Source organism: Pseudopipra pipra, chromosome 8, assembly GCF_036250125.1.
Source record: "Pseudopipra pipra isolate bDixPip1 chromosome 8, bDixPip1.hap1, whole genome shotgun sequence".
Lineage (NCBI taxonomy): Eukaryota > Metazoa > Chordata > Aves > Passeriformes > Pipridae > Pseudopipra > Pseudopipra pipra.
The window spans coordinates 16314106-16332799 of record NC_087556.1 but is presented as its reverse complement, the minus strand read 5'-3'; the positions used below and the strand labels follow the sequence as shown (position 1 = coordinate 16332799).

At 38.0% G+C, this 18694-nt stretch overlaps 1 protein-coding gene across 2 annotated transcripts in view; it reads right to left on the bottom strand.

The window, feature by feature from the left end:
- The window catches only part of LOC135418407 (inactive ubiquitin carboxyl-terminal hydrolase 54-like), a 61445-nt gene that overhangs the window by 18095 nt on the left and 24656 nt on the right, over nucleotides 1-18694 (bottom strand). For both annotated transcript variants that reach the window (XM_064663780.1, XM_064663781.1), the window contains exons 3-7: nucleotides 16040-16132; nucleotides 6434-6568; nucleotides 5181-5294; nucleotides 4939-5021; nucleotides 2426-2531 (exon numbers count right to left, since the gene is read on the bottom strand). In XM_064663780.1, the coding sequence (XP_064519850.1) occupies nucleotides 2426-2531; nucleotides 4939-5021; nucleotides 5181-5294; nucleotides 6434-6568; nucleotides 16040-16132 (531 nt within the window). The remainder of the gene's footprint in view (nucleotides 1-2425; nucleotides 2532-4938; nucleotides 5022-5180; nucleotides 5295-6433; nucleotides 6569-16039; nucleotides 16133-18694) is intronic.

Genomic DNA, 18694 nt, shown 5'->3' with positions numbered 1-18694 from the left:
TTTAATAACTACCAGTGTTTATTGAGTGGCCACTCTCCCCTCACTCCTAAACATTATCTCCTTCTTTTATGGGGGGGGGGGGAAGAGTGAGGGGGAAGTGGGGAGGACGACACGACGGAGGGGGGATATGATGAAAACTATGACAAAGTCCATTTGCAATGTTCACTTTTCCCCTGAGGCAGGTCACAAAGGTACCTTTGTAAGATTCCAGGAAAAAAAAAATAAATTCATAGCAAGAATAGTCTCTTTTGTCTACAGAGACCAATTTCACAATTGGATATAATAATTTCTGACACTGCAACCAGGGAAGAGATCACAAAGCGTCTCTTCCCCACAGTAATCTAGAAAATTAACCAGAATTTCAGTCCCAATCATCAATGGGAGACAAAAATGAAAAATTAAAAAAACAGAAAGAAAATGTAGAGGACTGTGATGTTTAAATGTAGGTAAGACGTTTTCATATTAAGATGACCTTAGTAACACATATTTTGCAAGGGTCATTCAAAGTATGAGCAATCCTGTGAATTACCTCATGACAAATACATCTTACACTCTCCAATTGTCTTCTTAGCTTCAGCTAGCTAACAAAAGCACTTTCAGCATGACAGGAGGAACATGGCATCCTGAAAAAAGCTTCTCTTGCATGGCTTTGAGGCCACCCTTAGCTAAGACTCAATAGAAAAATTTCCTGAGTATAAAAAGAAAGCAGCAGCAAATATTGGTAAGCAATTTTATTCAACTGATTATTTCACAGTTTGCCCAGACCAAGAATGTATTTCTATTAAGTTTCCCATGCTCTAGTGATAAAATAGCTGGACTAATATTAATCTTTTAAATGACAATACAATATCTTAATTTCTTTTCTTTGAATCAGTGAGCAACTATTTGCCAGTATTAAAAAAAAAAAAAGAAAAATGTTTCAATGGAGACTAAAAGTGAAGGCTTCAGAGTTATAAATTGGGGGGGGATGGTATAAAATGGAAATACTTAACATTGCCACCAGGGAACAGGCACACAAGCCATTCCTGGTAAAGTCTGTATTGCTTCACTGCTAACAGTAGCGTTACATGAAGCAGCAATTACGCAGCTGTTTCTTGCCCTACCTATTAATCAATATGAAAAAAAAGTTTGATCATAACTCTTTTTGCATGCTTATCCAAAGTCCTGGATCTGAACATATTCAAATTAAAAGGCAGAACAAGATATTAAGCTCTTGCTTTAGAAATCTAGCTTTTATGATATATATAAAACCCAAGCATTTTATATATATAAGAAAAACTTTTATTTTTCTTAACTGATACAAAGATTTGATTCACCTGAATTTGGCCAGACTTTCACTGCACAGCAGAATGAAGGTTTTTAGGCATAGCAGCCTGTGACTATTCACTGGACACATGCAGCAATTGTTTTTACATAGTTAACCATCAGTCAGCACTCAGGACAACTACAGCCTATCCCTTCTAGTCAGTAACTCCCACACCGTGGATACCAAACCTCACTCAGAAAAACAAACCAATACTCCCTCAGATTTTTTGTCAGGCTTCCTGCCTTTGGATTAGCTCTTGCACATATACTGTATAGCCTGTAAGCCCTTCACTGTCAGGATATTCTCTGGCAGTGGGAAGTGGAAGTCCTTTTCTCTTTCCCTTCGATCAACATTTTGGCTGCATGCTGCAGGTACAGCAGTTTGGTCAACAGTTCAATTTATTCCAACTGAGAGGTAGTAAAGAAGGTGAGGGGAAGCTCATCTAGGCAAAACAACTCCAACAACTTGTACAGATGATTACAGTGACTGGTACAAAAGTTCTGCTATCTGTGCCCAAGCACAGTACTGCTGAAAACATTTTGAAAGAAATAAGTACTTTTCTCATGCTATTATTTACAGATGAAGTGCACTGCCCTCAATAGAAATAATCACTAGAGAACATGGATGAACTTTGGTGGAACACTGTTCTAAAAAGCCTAGCTAACCAAAACCACTGCCAACATATAGAAATCTCCTGTACAAGACATGGCCTCCAAATTCTTTGTCATTCCCATTTCTTTAGGTAAGATCCAAGAACTTTCACCATAGGATGAAAACAGCATTATTGCAGCTTCATGTATTGCTAGTCTTGGAGGCCTCACCAACTCTCAGCTCCAGGTGCTTCTAGCAGCAACACAGGCTTGAACAGGAAGGAATTTCAAGGCCATTCCCTGGGAGCAACGTAAGCATTTCCCGATTATTTGTTCTCATCATGTTTTTTCGTGGTTTCTAACTCTGAGAAACATTCATTTTTAGTTTCCACCCAAACACGACATCTATTCCTGTTTTCAATACTTGTGTCCAGTCAAAGAAGCACCCATCATCAGTAATTTTCCCCTTCCTTCATTGAATGACTGTGAGATACTGAATTCAAAGCCAAAGAAAAGTAAGGATACTCACTGGACAGTTCCGCAGGTCTCCCATGGTGCTGGCGTTCTGCAGGAGCTCTCCAAACATATCTGGAGTTGGTTTCTCTCGCCTCTCCAGCATACAAATAGCTTGATTGCTTCAGTAAAGAGAAAACAGGAAAAACAAAAGTTTAACAATAAAATAAAACAAACCCATATTAAGCCAGTATATGTTTCACTTACATTTCGTTAAAAGTTAAGAACCTTAAAATACACAACGCTTTTTATATTTAACACTGCAGTACAGAAAAAACACACATTGTTCAGTGTGATTTACATCATCTTCCCTTATAATACTGCATAAAGAAAACAAGTACAACTCAAAACAGAAACAGATCACTGTTGGGTTTAAAATTTATATCTTAAAAGCAAACTTTAGCATTTTGATAAATACTTGATTTCCAAATAAATATCTGTTTCAAAATGCTTCCCTTCAACAATCACAGCCGTAGTAAAATAACACAGTAAAGAACACCCTTAATCACAAAACTGCAAACAAAAAATAGCAAAGTACCCAATTTATTTTACTGTCCAAGTTGAAAGAAAGATGGTAATATGTACACAATACTAGTGCTCAAAGCATGTTTAAGCTTAAAATGGTTTCAGCGGTAAATAAACATGCTACTATGTATGGGTGCTTTTAAAATAACGCAACAGTTTTTATTGTGATATTTCATATATTTTTATATAAAATCCTGAATACCACTTACATAATTATTTTCCCATTTTTCTAGTAAATAATATTCTGATATAAAGTGTCTTCTGGAACTTAGTGGAAAACTACAGCTCGATAGAACAGCAGGCAGCAGCCACAAGGGGGAATGCTTTACAGTATTCCTGGTACACTGGTGAAGTGGTAGCTTTTAACAGATCTGCATTAGAAGAGTGGTTTTCATGACAATTTTTTCAGGCTCTGTAACTACAGGTCTCACATGCCAGACAAAAAACAAAGTTCTAATCCCAATAAAAATTTTAAGAAAAAAAACCAAATAACAGACTCCTGCCTTGACCATATTTAAGCAACTTTTAACTGAGAAACTACCTATTAAGAGAAGACTTCTCTCCTCTAGCATTAATTCAAACAATCTGCTATAGAGCCACAGCTATTGCTCTGTGCACCATCTCCTTTAATGAAAGGTCACAGTGACTAGGGCACTTCCCCAATAACTAGAAAAAACAAGAGCTATATATCTGTCCAAGAAAGAAGATTTGAAGAACTACAGGCTGGTCAGTCTCACTCCATCACCTGAAGTAATGACAGACCAAATCAATCCCCTTGGAAATCAACTTCAAGCATATGTAGGACAGGAAGGTGAGTAGAGTAGCCAGCATGGATTTACCAAGGGCAAACCATGTCTGACCTATTTGATTATCTTCTATCATATGATGGGTTATGTTGAGGAGGTGAGAGCAGTTAATATCACTTGGTCTCTAGTGAGGTTTCCAAGTCATCTACAGCATTCTTGAGGCCAAACTGGGAGATGTGGACTGCACAGGTAGAATACAATGCAGGGGAAAACCTAACCAGACCTTTAAGCTCAGAGGATCAAAACAAACAGCAGATGGTTAAGAGTTGTGTTCCTCGGGGTTAATACTGAGGCTGAAGCTATTTAACATTTTCATTAACAACCTGGATGATGAACTGAAATACACCCACACCAAGTCTACACATGACACTAAACTGGATGGAGAAGTCAATATCCAGATAGAGAGTGCTGCCATCCAGAAGGATCTTGACAGGTTTGAGAAAAGAGGTGACAGGAACCTCATGAAATTCAGTCAAGAAGAATACAAAGTCTTACACCTTGGACAGAGCACACTCAGTGGAGCAGTACTGCCTGGGCATCCAGTGGCTGAGGAGCAACACTACAGAAAGCTGTAGACAAGCTGAACATAAATAAGACCCTTCACAGAGGCAAACAGAGAAAGGACAAGAGGCAGAAGACACAGAAAAGGAAATTCTCACTGGATATAAGGAAAAAAAGCTCCACACTGAGTTCCTAAGAACTGGAACAAGCAGCCCAGAGAAGTAATGGAATTTTTGTCCTTTAAACACTTCCAAAATTCAGCTGCACAAAACCCCAACCAGCCTGATTTAGCTTTGAAGTCAGCCCTGCTCTGAACAGGAGGATGGAGTAGATATCCGAAGGTCCTTTTCAACATAATTTTTTATTTTTTAATTTTTTTATCTGTTTTCTTAAATCACCTGCTCACATATTAAGGTCCTGCAAAATGTACATGAGTCCTTCCCACTCCAGTTATTAAGATTCAGGATTATAAACAAGCAGACACACTGATTCATGCCTAAATTGCTGTCTTCTGCCTCATTAAATCCTCATGTTCTTTATCACAGTTATCAAAGCTCCACAAACTTTGAACAAATCATGTTCTGCACATTTGATCTTGTGATCATAAAGGTTAAACTGCAATACTAGTATGGATAAAAAAGAAAAAAAGAAAGGAAAAGAAAAAAAATAGAAGTTCCTTGTGAAAAACTCAACTCACCAGAGTGAGGTTGTGGAAATATAATGTACCATCTGGATGAAAGGTAATGGGTCAGAGGTGGCACCACAGCTGGTACAAACACACTAAGAAGAAAGAAAATATAATACATTGACAAGATTAAACAGGTATTTCTGTAGCAATACTTCTGTTTGTATATCTTTTTACCAGGGCAATGCATGGTTTAGGAATGTAAATACGAAACTTGAGAACTGGTGATTGGTACTAAGCACAGATCACCTCACCTGTTCAAATAAAGTCATAGCAAACTTCTGGTGGGAAACACAATGTGGTGCAGTGCAAATATCTTCCTTTGTCTCATCTGCAATGTGGAAGTGAATTCGCATTAACAGGTTTTCCTAGTCAAAGAAGAAAAGGCAAAAAAAGCATTAGATAATTTCAAATGCAGACAAAAAAGTTAAGATATAAATTACAAGAGCATGTCAGATGCAATAACGTTTCAAGTGTTATTTACAAAAACAGAAGGCTCCTGCAAATTTGTGAAAGTTGCCTCAAACCCAAAGAAATTTATATTTCTTCGATATAAAAAAAAAATGGCCTCCACTACTGATTTGAAATATTATGTCAGGTTTATTTTATTTACTAGCACTGCTGAAGATTCTGTTGATGATTCTTCTGTCCACTTCTCAAGCATCAATGGATTTGACCAAAAGTAACAGACAGAGCAGCTTTGCAGTTTTAAAAATCACTGGATTCACACTAACTTCTTCTCATCAATACAAAGTAACTCAAACCAATTTCTACATTCCACAAGGGTTTTGAAATATGGCACATAATCTACATTCTATCAAAAAGGGTGAGAACTAATAAATGAAGAGACAGACTAAATTCTATATGAAACAAAAGCACTGAATGTTTGCTAGACATTGTTTCATACAACTCTATCTGTTTTAAAGTTCTCAGGGGGTCTTGTCCCAAGACCTTCTCTCCTTCCACAGTTGCTAACATTAACCTGTGGGTACCATAAGTTTACTGACATCTCTTCCAGCAGCACACTTTTCACTATCACTATTGGCTGCTTGGATGGTTTGTAGGCCTGCAATAAACAGGTCAAGATTAATTATTAGGCAAAACAGCTCTGACCTTGTACAGTTTGGCTTGAACAGTTTTCCTGTGAAAACATGATTTCAGAATAACTGGCAAACAAAATGTCCTTTCACCCTTTTGAGGTGATCCTTAAAACTAGAATCCTGGATCATTCTTGCAGTGCAATTTTTTTTTTTACAATTCATATCTAAGATACACTTGAGAGTGCAAGCAAAAGTAACTGTAAAAATGGTTAACACTGGTATTTCCATTCCCAAATCATTAGCTTAGGGATCTCTTAGGGACTTTTCCAGGCCACACATGCAAACCCTTTTGCAATCTGGGGAAAGGAGGAACAGAGGAGAAAAAAAATAAAGAGGGGGAGCAGAAGGAAAGATTGTGTAGCATGGGGCCACATCTGTGCCTGTCAAACCATCTGAGTTATACTCACAAAACATTCAGCAGCATCATCCATGATGCCCAGCTGGAAGCGTTGCTCATCCTGAAATGTCTTTGCAAGAGCAGTACGCAGGGCATCAGAAGGCAGCACCTTCTCACTGCTACACTGAAATTGGTTGAAGATACCCTAGTAAAAACCCAAAAAGATAGTTAAGCTACTGTATTTTCAAAATATGACTCAAGTTATCTGAAAACAAACAGCAAACATTTAACTTGCTTTGATCCAGGAACACACTTGTATTGTACGTGGACTACAGGACAAAATCCTAAAAGTTCCTCCTTTGAAATCATATGCACCTTTGTGTATTTTTTCCTTTCCCTTCACATATCCAAGAAAGGGTGGGGAGCTTAGGAGTAAATTTCCCTCACTGTCAATCCCACTTGGATCTTCCTCCAAATCTGATTCCTGAAGCAAATACAATGAATGCTAAAACTTCCTCACTTTTATTCCTGTTTCTCCTTTTTCAATTAACTTTCTCACTTCAGCTCAGAAACTTTCTTCTTACACATGCCACTTTCTTTTCTCTCTTAAGCAATTCTTTCAAAACACCTTAGCCCTTAAACAGCAACAACTTGTTACTTGCATGCTTTAAGGACTTTACATTCCATAAATCCAAGCGGATAACAATTAGATGATTTTTGTGTCAGCATGCTGGAGGGAAAATGCACAAAGCAAATAGGAAAAACAGTTCCTGTGTAGAGCCAGCTCTTCACTTGCTGCCATAAACCTGCATTTTCATAACTTACACATCAGCTGGGTAACCATTTGCAAGGATGAGCAGTTCTATAAAGACACATTATTGTCTAAAGTGCAGGTTACATGCGTGAAAGTTCAGTATATATTCCCAGCTGATTAAAACCTCACATTTATTTTGTGTGTGTGAAATATCCAAAACATCTTCTGAAGTTATTTAACTTTCACTGTGCCCTTCCTACAAAAACAGGAACAGAATTCTGTATGCAAGATCCTCTGTTTCAGTAAAAAACTTCTACCCTTATTTTCATATAGGGCCACTCGGTCTCTACACCACTCTTCCACCTTCTACCTAATTTCATATGACAAGCAACCTTCCTCATCAGTGTCAATCTCAAAATTCTGCTTGTCCTTTCTTATAAAACTTTCCTCACGATTTCTCAGAAGATTGTGGAAAACCTCAATTCTTACTGCAAGAGGGAAAAAAGGATAACGGATAACCTTCAATTGTGCACCAGTTGGCTTTCCTGCCTTCTAAACTCAGTAAAACAAGGAGAAAATCAAACTGGTTTGTCTGTTTAGTTTTCTTTCAAATCTACACTAATGAGCAGTGAGTCACGATTCATGTATCACTTCCTCCTGTAATCACAGAAAGTTTCTCTCCAGCATATTTAGAACCTCTATTATTTGGAAATAACCTGAATATTTTTCTCCTTTAACTATTCTTACTTTCCTTATAAGGAAATCAGAAAGTAAACTGGGAAAGGGTTTGTCAAATGGTACAATTTTGTCTGCTTTAAGCTGAAAGAGAGCAGAACACAGCTGTCACTGCACAGCCAGCACACAACCTCTGCACCCCTGCCATTTCTGCCTGTAGGAATGGAACAATTTATAGTGTTGACATATTATCTAAGATAGATGCAAAATGCCCATCTCTCTTTACTGCTACTTTTATTTTGGTAGTCCTCATGGTGCTCATTCATGGGTGAGGACCCCCTGTGCTGAAGTTCAGAGCCCTCCTAAAATTGTCTTTATTAGAATATCAAATAATCATTAGAAAAGTGGTAATGAAGAGAAATATGTGAGGCAATAAGTCTCATATTTCATGAATCACAGACAACACCTCTCCTCAGTTACCTTTTTTATATATGTATATAAAAACTGAAAGAATTACAAAGTCTCTGCACTTAAACTCAATCGCCATTTCTGTCACTCTGATAACTGAGCAAGTTTCATGTTTCATTAGTGAATTTTCTCATTTCAGTGAACAAAAAAAAAAAAAGCAGTGAGACATAACTCCATCCTGCTTCAGCACTTCCCATTAAATAATTTACAAGCACTTGAAAACATTCATGGCTGTGCTTTGGAAATGTGTTTTTTCTGGTTATCATCAATCTCACTTCATGGAAACCAAGACACTTGCCTAGCAACTGGTCCACAACCTCACTGCCAGGAACTGATGGATGGGACCTGGTCTGCTTCAATGAAAGTCCTGAAATGGCTCTGCACTCCTGGGGAGTGAGAAACAATGCAGGCTCTAAACTAGGTAAAAGGAAAGGAAGCTAGCAACCCAAAACTCTCTTTCAAATTTCATCTTTAAAGAAACAGTATATTTACCATGGAACAAAAAACAATTCAATAATGTTAAAGAATTCTGTGAAGAATGCAAAAATCAAGAAGTAAGAGATCCCAGTACTATATGGAAGAATACTTCCTCAAACTTGTAATGACATAGCATACAATGGTATAGTTTAATTTAGATTACAAGAAAAAAAAGTCTTAAAACCAGCGAGTAATTGTGCATTTGAATCTAATAAAGATCAAATCTTATCATGGCACTGCACAGTGTAGTTTACAGCATGATGGAACACAGTGCTCATAGGAAGTCCCAAAAGCACCTCTAATGGAGTCAAAAACACTTTGAACACACAGGGCAGTTTGGTTTTCCTCGAGTTTTGGTCTGGGATTTTGGGGATTTTTTAGGGGGGCAATTGGGTTCCTTCTCCTTTATTTTTCAAGACAGGTTCTTAGCTTCCCTTCAGAACAGGTCTTTCTTGTCTCTCAGCCTTAGATGGACAGGTGTGGCATTTCCTGCAGTTTCATCATTTAACATTATCTAAGTCACATCTCTCTCCTTAATTTAAGGTCTTGCCTTGAGTGATGCTGTTAATCTCTAAAACATTTGTTCCATATACAGGTATGAAAAAAGCCAGCTGGGTGCAGACCAGGAAAGCACTGCTGATTCTGCCCCAGGAGCTCTCATGACACCTTTCCTCCCAGTGCTTCTGGAACATAATGAGAACTCTATATACAAAACATTCAAACTTCGTTCTCTTTAAAAACTTCTTCAACTGAAATTGAATATGGTGAAAATCCCACCAGTGTATTCACTTCACTGCTGATCCCCCTCAATGGCTACATTCCAACACAAATGAGCATATCCCTTACAGTGGCAACAATATGAATGGACACTGTTAAAAGTTTCATTTAACCAGTTGTCAGTAACTAAAATCAAGGATGCTGAACAAAAAAAAAGAATTAGTTTAACAAATTACTAATATTGTATTAATAGTAGTACTTTGCTTTCTACACTGAGGACATGTTCTTGGCATGTTGGTAACTCTACAAGCCAAGACAGAGAACAGTATGAGCAAGGGATTTTTCAGATAGAAAGAATATCTTCTTGTTACACTGCATTCCTAAGGTATATATTAAAAAGAAGCCCATTTCCCTTCACATCCCCTTCCCTACACATCTTCAAAGGTCTGGAAAGGGTGGCAGAGACAACAAAATTAGGATGTGCAAGCATTCCTTAAGACCAATACATTCCCAAAGTCCATCTCATTGCATACAGTCCTTCCCCAAATATGAATGATCACAAACCATGTTGTTCTCCACGCAGTTTAGAGACTAAAGATAACAAATATTTTTTGAAGTAATTCATGGGATTGACATGAGTTCTTTGGAATTCTTTTAAATTTTAAAGATTTGAAAGTTCCAATATCTGTGAATCCTCCCATAGTTTATATGATCTGCTCCCAATGATCTGCTCCCAGTTACCAATTACCAATCAATCTCCTCCCTAGGAAGGAAGTATTCCATTTATTTGGGGTAAATTGACATCTGCAGTGTACAACTAACCATGCCAATTAAAAAAACCAAACTTGATATACATGCACATGTGACTTTTTAATCAAGCATGCAGAAGTAGGCTGACATAAGAATAAACTGATAGCTGAAGACAATAAGCAACAGCTACTGAATCAGATCAGTGTTCGTGCACTGTGAATTTGAGCTGTGTCCTTGGCAGCTTTCTGAGAACTAATTATTCCCTTCCAGCATTATGCAGAAGTTTCTTCTGAATGGGGATATCACTGCAGCTCTAGTGGTGTGGTATTTCTTTCAAAAAACAAAACATGTTCTCCCCCAAATGCCTTAGTATTCCCTACATTAATAGTTTCCACCTTTTAGCAAAAGCTACAAATATTAACATGGCCAATCCTCATCCTTCTCTCACTGCTCAGCATGTCAATATTATTCTTGCTGTCACTCAACTGTTTCTTGTTTTTGGTTTGTGTGGGGGGGTTGTTTTTATAATTTTTTTTAAACTTTCTCTCCATTTCAACAGCATGCCATTCTTGACCATTTTTCTTGCTAATAGCACCTAATCTCTCCTTCAGAATATAACACTCTCCCGATGAAGCCTCTTACTCAGCACCACAACCTGTTTCAATAAAAATTCTGGCTGCTAAAAATCACTTTTCTCCCATTCAAACACATCAGCCTCCACCCACAGTATTTCCACTAGCTCGCATTTCTTCCCCACATTTCCTCAAGTTATATTCGCCTTCAAGGTTGCAATAAATTCTAGCTCTGTTTGGGTTTGTGTCTTTGGATCTCCTCCCAAACCTCCAAGTCTGTAACAATCAACTTAGATTTCCATTTATTCCCTTCTTTTAGAGCCTCTTCCATTTGTAGTTACACTGTATCCTGTACATTAACATCAGGTCCCAATACACACTGTCAAGTCAGGCACCCGTGGCTACTACCAAAATCAAGTAAAATAATCCTTTCCACGAGTGTTGTTTAGGAGGGGGGCAGCAAAAGAAACCCAAATCATAGAATGTGCACATCTACTAAGTAACAATTTATTAACTACCTGATCAAGATCAAAACAGGCAATTGTTATTTGGAAGCTTCAATTACCAGTTTATTAACTCAGGAAACTGTACTTGCTGCTAGTTTATTTGGCAGGCAGTTAACTGCAAGTGCCAACTGAAAAAAAAAAAAGTTCAAACAATAAAAGTAATTATTTTATGTATTTTGACTACTGTTTTACCCTGAAATACTATCGTGATTTGAAAAATGCACAAAACAAGGAGATGAAATCTCTGCAACCAACCTATTACTGTCTCAACCACATGATGAACATTTCATAACAAATCACTCCATTTCAAGCAAGTGGCTAATCAGAACCAACTATAGTCATCCCATTTCTTCAAAGGACTCTAAAACTTTACTGTTCTCAGTTTTCATCTTGGACAACCACATCATTTTTACACAGAAAATTCACATTCTTCCTGCTTTTGTTGCACATGACAAAATTACAGAAAAGACCAGCCCTACTGGAATTTATCAATCAACAGAGCATTCTTCTTCGCGATCTACAAAAAACACTCTGTCCTATATCCTGGCACTATGGAGCTCCCAGTACAATCCCTGGAAGGAGAACAAACTCTCTGTGGCATGCTCAGTACAGTGGACGGATTTCCCCCTTCCTGCCCTCTTCCAGCTGTGATAAACAAAACACCAAAGCAAAGTCACGCTGAAGAAAAAGGAAAATAAACCAAAACATAATAGGCTTCAACATCAATAATATATCAAAAAGCTGTTCTGGTGTTAGAGCAGGCAAACCATAGAGGTAAGGACAGCTTGTGTACTGAAAAAAATATTTAAATAATGTCACATCTTAAGGAATAGTGTTTGGGATTCCAGCTCAGAGTCTGCAGCTCTCTCGTCTTTTTATAGCTGTTGATGCAAGGTTCCTTCAAAGTACCCAACTTATGTACGTCTGGAATGATTTCAAGGTTTATTTTGTAGCCACAAACATATCCAGGTAGCAGAGTAAGTTTTAAAAACACTTCAAGAATTTGTGCAATGGAAGTCTTCAATGTGGTAAAAAAAGAAAATGTGATTTGATATCAAGTATGACATCGCTGTCCTGTGATTTTACATTTAAAATTACAAGTAGTATTTAGAGAGCTAGCTGAGCATTTACAGTAAATACTGTGCATGACATCAGAATCCCTAGAAACAGCTGCAGCAAGCCAAGAAAGTGTGGAAAAAATACAACTTCTTCGGTGTTATTCAAAGGCTAAATTTAGCTTAATGAAGACTATCTTCCTCTAGAGTCAATAGGAAGAGGATGTTGGCTTTAGAGAAACATTTCAAAGTCAGAGAAGAGCATGAATCCTCTCTGCACAACACAGGAGGCATCAGGTATCTTGGGAAGGGCCCCTGAAGTGGAGCGAGGGGACTCCACATAGACTACTCCCCTCAAGTACTGTCCCTTTCCAAGGCCAGGCTGGAATCTGAACGTGCCAGCACGACCTGAAGAGGAGTAAACACATCCTGCCTCCACCTGGCGTGTCTGGACACATATTTTGGGCAGATCCACCTGACAGCATGCAAGGCTAATTACCTCTCCCCAGACCCTAATGGGAGATTTTCGCATGGTATAGAGCTCCAAATTCTTGTGTTCCCACTGGATCCAGTCACATCTTCTCCCTCATCTTAGCAAAGCCTAAGGCAAGATTCAAGAGAAAGAAGATGTCAAAGACCTGGAGGCTAAGCTGGCATTACCCTGGCAGGACAACAATTAAAGGCTTCCAGAGCAGAAAGGAGAGCTGAGGCAGAAGGAAAAGCTGAGCACAGAAGGGAGGGCATGATCCTGCTGTAGTGGGACACAAAACATGCTCTTGGTTACACTTGCAGTATTAGGTGCACATTAAGCACATTATCCCATATGTCTTACACAAGTTTACACACACCATGTACCAGACAGACAGACTTGTACAGGAGGAAAAAAATAGAGCAATCTGAAAACACTGATCCAGAGGGCAGCAGAGAACAAATAAATACCTTACACAGCCTTTTCCCCACTTCTGATGCCTGCTTAAGGATTTATGAAGATAAATGTGACCATCTCCACAGTTTGGGGCTGTCCCTTGTGCATACCCCTACCTTTTCAGCTTCATGCAAGCAAGGCAACCAACCTATGTTTCTGGTGTTCAGAGGTTTTTTTTGGGGGGGTGAGGGAGGTTTGCATCCCCAATTTCACTTATAAGTGACCACCTTTATTACTCACCTTTATAACAACATTTGACTTGATAACAATACAAAAATGGGTGTGGGATTTTTCAAATATTTATGTACACACATCATCATTTCACACAAGATAAAGGTGGAAGCGTGTCACAATACCACCCAGAGAAAAAGATTCTGCAATGGGCTTGGGTAGAACACTGCAATCTCCCATGAAGAATGGAGTGTAAACAGAGAAAATGCTAACTTTTTGATCCAGCTGCAATTTGTTTACTTTTTCAAGTATTCGCTACTGCCCACATTCATAAATACTTGTCTAGATAATTCTTTAATTGTTTACACATTCTTTAGAGGTTTTGTGAGCTATAGGAATTCTGCACACAAGATGCAAGTTTCCTAAAATGTGCAAAAGTAGTACAGAATTTGGTGCAACATTATAGTTTGATTGGAAACTAAGGGTTGTAACACCTCCTGGCTAAGCATAGCATTGCTAAGAAATTCAGATAGAAAAAAACCAAAAACCAAAACCACAAAAAAATTCCTTGCAGATATCTGTGAGTGAGAAGAGAGCACAACAACTTTTTCAAAGGCTGCCTAATTTAAAAAATAAGCATATGGCTGCAGGCATGCAATTTGTGAAATCTGCCACTCTACCTGTCACTTCCAAGTTTATAATAGCTTACCACACACTTCAAGACATCAAAAGCAAGGATTTTACCAACAAAACGAAACACTCTTTGACCCAATGTCTGCTTTTAATACATATTAAAATACAGAGATCCTGTCATCTCCCAGTCTTACTGTAGTGCTTGCCTTCTCATACTGGTACTGCTAATCCACATGCATCTTTGTCCACAGTTCATCTTTCAAGACCAGTTCCACAAAGACCCATCCTCCCCATTTCCTGTAATATCCTTTCACATTCCTCTCCCTCTTTTCCAGTACTCTTGCAGAGAAACACTTTTAACTATTATCTTTATATTAAAACCAGGAGTCTGATGCAGAGTTGAGAACCTACTTTCAACCACAGCAGATCCTGTCTGATCTCCTGGTATTTCCTTGGCATATCTTGCTGTTAGGTTAAACCCCTGAACAGCAAAAGCTTACATTGATGATGATTTCCTAAATCCTTTTCTTTCTGACCTCAGCTAACAAAGAACGTCAACAATCCCTTGGCAACACTCAAGGGCATGATCCAAGAAATACCTTCAAATTATTTATTCCACTGAACTTAATGAACTCAAACCAGATCATGACTAAGTCTTGCCACTTCCCTATAAGGAAGGGGATATATTTAATACTCCATCTTTTTCTTGTCTGGATGTGCCATCTTGCTCCTAACCCACTGTTATATCCTCTTCTGATGATACTGCTGTAAATATCATCCTGTCCTGTCATTTCAACAGATACATCTTGAGACAAATTTCCCTTCAGAAGGAAATAACTCCACTTCATGCCTTAATAGTCTCCTCTTTGCTGTGCAAAGGAAAACCCCTTAACAGTCCAAAAACTAACCAGATAACTCATTTCAAGCCTATCTCTACCAGAGCACCTGTAAAGTCACTTAACAGTAGCAAGACAGCTATTATACCATAACTATTGCCTGTATCAACGTCAGATGATCCTAATTTAAACCTTGCACTATTTTGCCATATTTGTAAGATATGCTGTCTGTGCTTTTCATTACTGCACACATAATACTTGACACAATAAATTCTACCACAATTAATTTATATACTTAGTTGGATTTTATAACCCATTTGTGATCAAAGTCTCAGTCTTGATTTCAGAAAGAAAAATTACTGCTCAGGAAGATTAAAGATGGTATTTTCATCATGTTTGCATCATGTCCATTTCTCCCACAAGAAGCTGTGGGTTTGAAGAAGCAAAACTTAGAAAGGAGGCCACAAAAAAACCCAAAGTGCTACAAATTAATTGGTAGAGACAAATGGAGACACAGGATTGCACAACTGACTCAAGTAAATAGCAGTACTCAGAAGCAGAGCTAGCATTCAGATCTTACTGTCCAGGCAGCCTCTATGACAGTCAGCTATTGCATCTGCATCTACAAACAGAATTGATGTTTTTTAAAACAGAGACTACAAAGAGTGGAGCCATTTAATGCAGACATCAATACTTACAGTAGAAAATACCCTTTTAGTCTTACATAATCAACAGTTTTGAACAGAAAGGCTTAAAGATAGATTGCCTTCTCCATCCTGACATTTAAAGTAGCTCTAAAGGGACAGGTAAATGCTGATGAGCATACTAACTGTATCCAGTACTGTATTTGTACACCAAATGGCAAATTGGAAAAAATTAAACAAAATTATTTGACTGCCTGAACTAATCTTTCAAACAAGGAGTCTCACAATAACCCACATGCCATTGATAAGAGCCCTTGTATCTGAACAAATTTTAAAGGCAGTACTATAAGTGTCTTGGATCAGTAGCTATCAGATTTATATTTGCTCTCCCAAATTTTCAGGTGCAAGTTTGATTACATATATTAATCAAGTACCATAAATATTTCTGTTCAACTTTTTTAAAAATGGTTTTCAATTTATTTCTAACTTTTACCTTAAGAGCACAGAAGATGCAAGAATCACCCATACATTTGTGCGTTGTGATTTGCCGGAAACTGCGGCGAAAAATGTCCAGGTGCCAGAGAACCTGAAACACAAAAAGCAGCACAGCCAATTTTATGAATATATAAAATAAAACACTCCATAAACCTCTGATTAAAACGGTACATGCTAAATAATCCCAGAAGTACACTAATGTTATCAGTGAACATCACCTTTAAAAAGGATGCCTTTTATGTAACTGCAAGTTGACATCTTCAGCTTTCTTCTTTAGCTGTAACCTTCACATATGTTAATTTACAATAGAATCTCCTTCTGAATTTCTTGCCACGTGCTTTTAGATTAGAAAACTCTCTTCTTTGTCTATGTGGCAGTGCTGGCTTAAACAGCACCTTCCCTGACTGCTCCCCTGTGCTGGCCAGCTGAGCAGAGCAGCCAAAAGGACACCCCATCCACTGCTGGGGCCAAAACTCTTGCGTTCTTCCACCTCCTATGCAGCTTTCTTTTCTGAGCAGAAAGACTAAATGCTGGAAAAATGGAGGACCAACAGCAAACATATTACGGAGTTCTCACAAGTAAAAATGGCAAAATGTTAAAAGCCGTTATGCCCAATATTACCATTAGAAAGTGCACTTACAGGCCATGATTACTGGCAGATTTCTAACTCTAACCTGTTTGGGCAGTTGTACCTTTCTCTCAGGACAGGTACGGTGGTAATATCAGGTGTGTGACCACGTAGGGTCACAGCACAGCAAACCAAGCAGGCTTTTATATGTTCTGGTAGCAACAGCGAGTGGTGACATTTGCTCTAACAGCACCAAGTTTTATTCTTAAGTTTTACCACTAAATCTGTCCACTCTTGGGAAACTATTAAAATTTGTATCTGTAAAACAGTGAAAATACCCATCTCTGAGGTGTTTCACAGTCTGCTCTTTATGTATAAATGTGGTGAGCCCTGGCTATTTCAGCTTCAACTGACAATAACTGGACTTTCTTGTAACCCTCAGAGCCACCAGCCTTTCAGAAAGCAGAAGCTTGCACTGAAAGAAGCTCTGACCTAAATCACGTCCTGCCAGGTTCCGGACAGAGCAGCAAGGTCTGGGCTGCTGTGTGCTGGCTGAATGCTTTGTTAGCACAGAGGAACCCAGTGTCTTATTTCTGATGAATTTGTCTGGAGCTACTGGCTAGACAAAGTTTAGCACCCTGAAAAAATTTGTGCTGGTTTCAACAAGTGTTTCCAAATGGAAAAATTTGTTACCTAAACCATAACAGTATGTAATATTCAGTAATAACATTTTTAAATACAGTCTGTAAAATTTCCTAAAACTTCAGAATTGCCATGGCTATGTTTATACTCGAACTCTCCCTATACTTAAGGGCCTGGGAGGCAACATAAGCCCTGGAAACATTTGATTACACACAACATTCCTGAAGAACTACTACAGTCTTTACAAAAGGACAAAAAAACTACATTTAGGAATCAGTCCAATTTTTTTATGTAATTGCCTTTAGAGTTTATCCTGAATGTTTATAGAAATTCTTAAAAATAAGGAGCAACAAACATTCAAGAGCATCTCAGACTGAGTGTTAAAAAATTAAGATAAGCCCCAGAAGTATATATTTTATGGAATTATTACCATCTTTCTTTTTTTAAATTCAGCTTTGCTTTTAAGTACTTTTGGTGTCCTATCTCTCTTGAGCTTTAGAAGAAAAGGGTTTCTGTAGGAGTCTAAAGGCCACACCATACGCTTCCATCTTCATGCATGGCATGCAGCTGGTGTCAGGGTCTACTTAGTTCTGACCTAGGTTCAGAGTAACTTGGTATTAGGAGGCAGTCAGTGATTACACCTTACAGCTTAGTAAAGGTAACTGGTACAGAACATCACTGGAAACTCCACTTTTCTTGTTATAGTTTCTCTTTGCATGTAGTCCTGTATTTCCTAACACATTAAGCCTCTTGAGGGCCATAGGTATACATATTTGTATGGGGGCTATCTGGAAGCTTGAAGTTAGTCAAGAACCTGATTGTGCCCATAGGAAAAAAAGGAAATAGAAAAACAAACCCACAATGACACAGTCTGTGCTGCACAGACAAGCCATAAGAAGGGATGGAAACTGATGTGGAGAAGGGGTTTTAAACTCTGCTGCCAGAACAACCAAATCTCAACCATCAGACATTCAAAACATCTAAATGGTGACAATACCTCTATAGCAGCCAAACCACTCCACTGCATTTGGCACTGGAAAAAGTTTTTCTTCTAAATCAAAAGGTAAACACTCAACCATTTAAACTAAGCTACAAATCAGCAGTTAGAAAGAAAACTGAACTACATAAAAAAGATCTTGTATAGGCATTATCAAACCTTGAACCTGACTGGTTCAACAAAAAAGTTAAATTTACTTTAAGGAGTATACATATTACAAGCTATGCAATATTCTACTATTTTAAAATAAATTTTCTACATATATTTTTATCTTTGGTTGACACACTACAAGTTTACACAAGACATTCAAGTACAGTAAATGATGACTATGTATATGCTGTTGATTTCACCAAGAAAACATGAAAATTAAAAAAGCTGTTCTATAACTCAACTAATCTGCATTTCCAAATGTAGCTTTATTCTATCCAGGCCCATAAGCAATTATG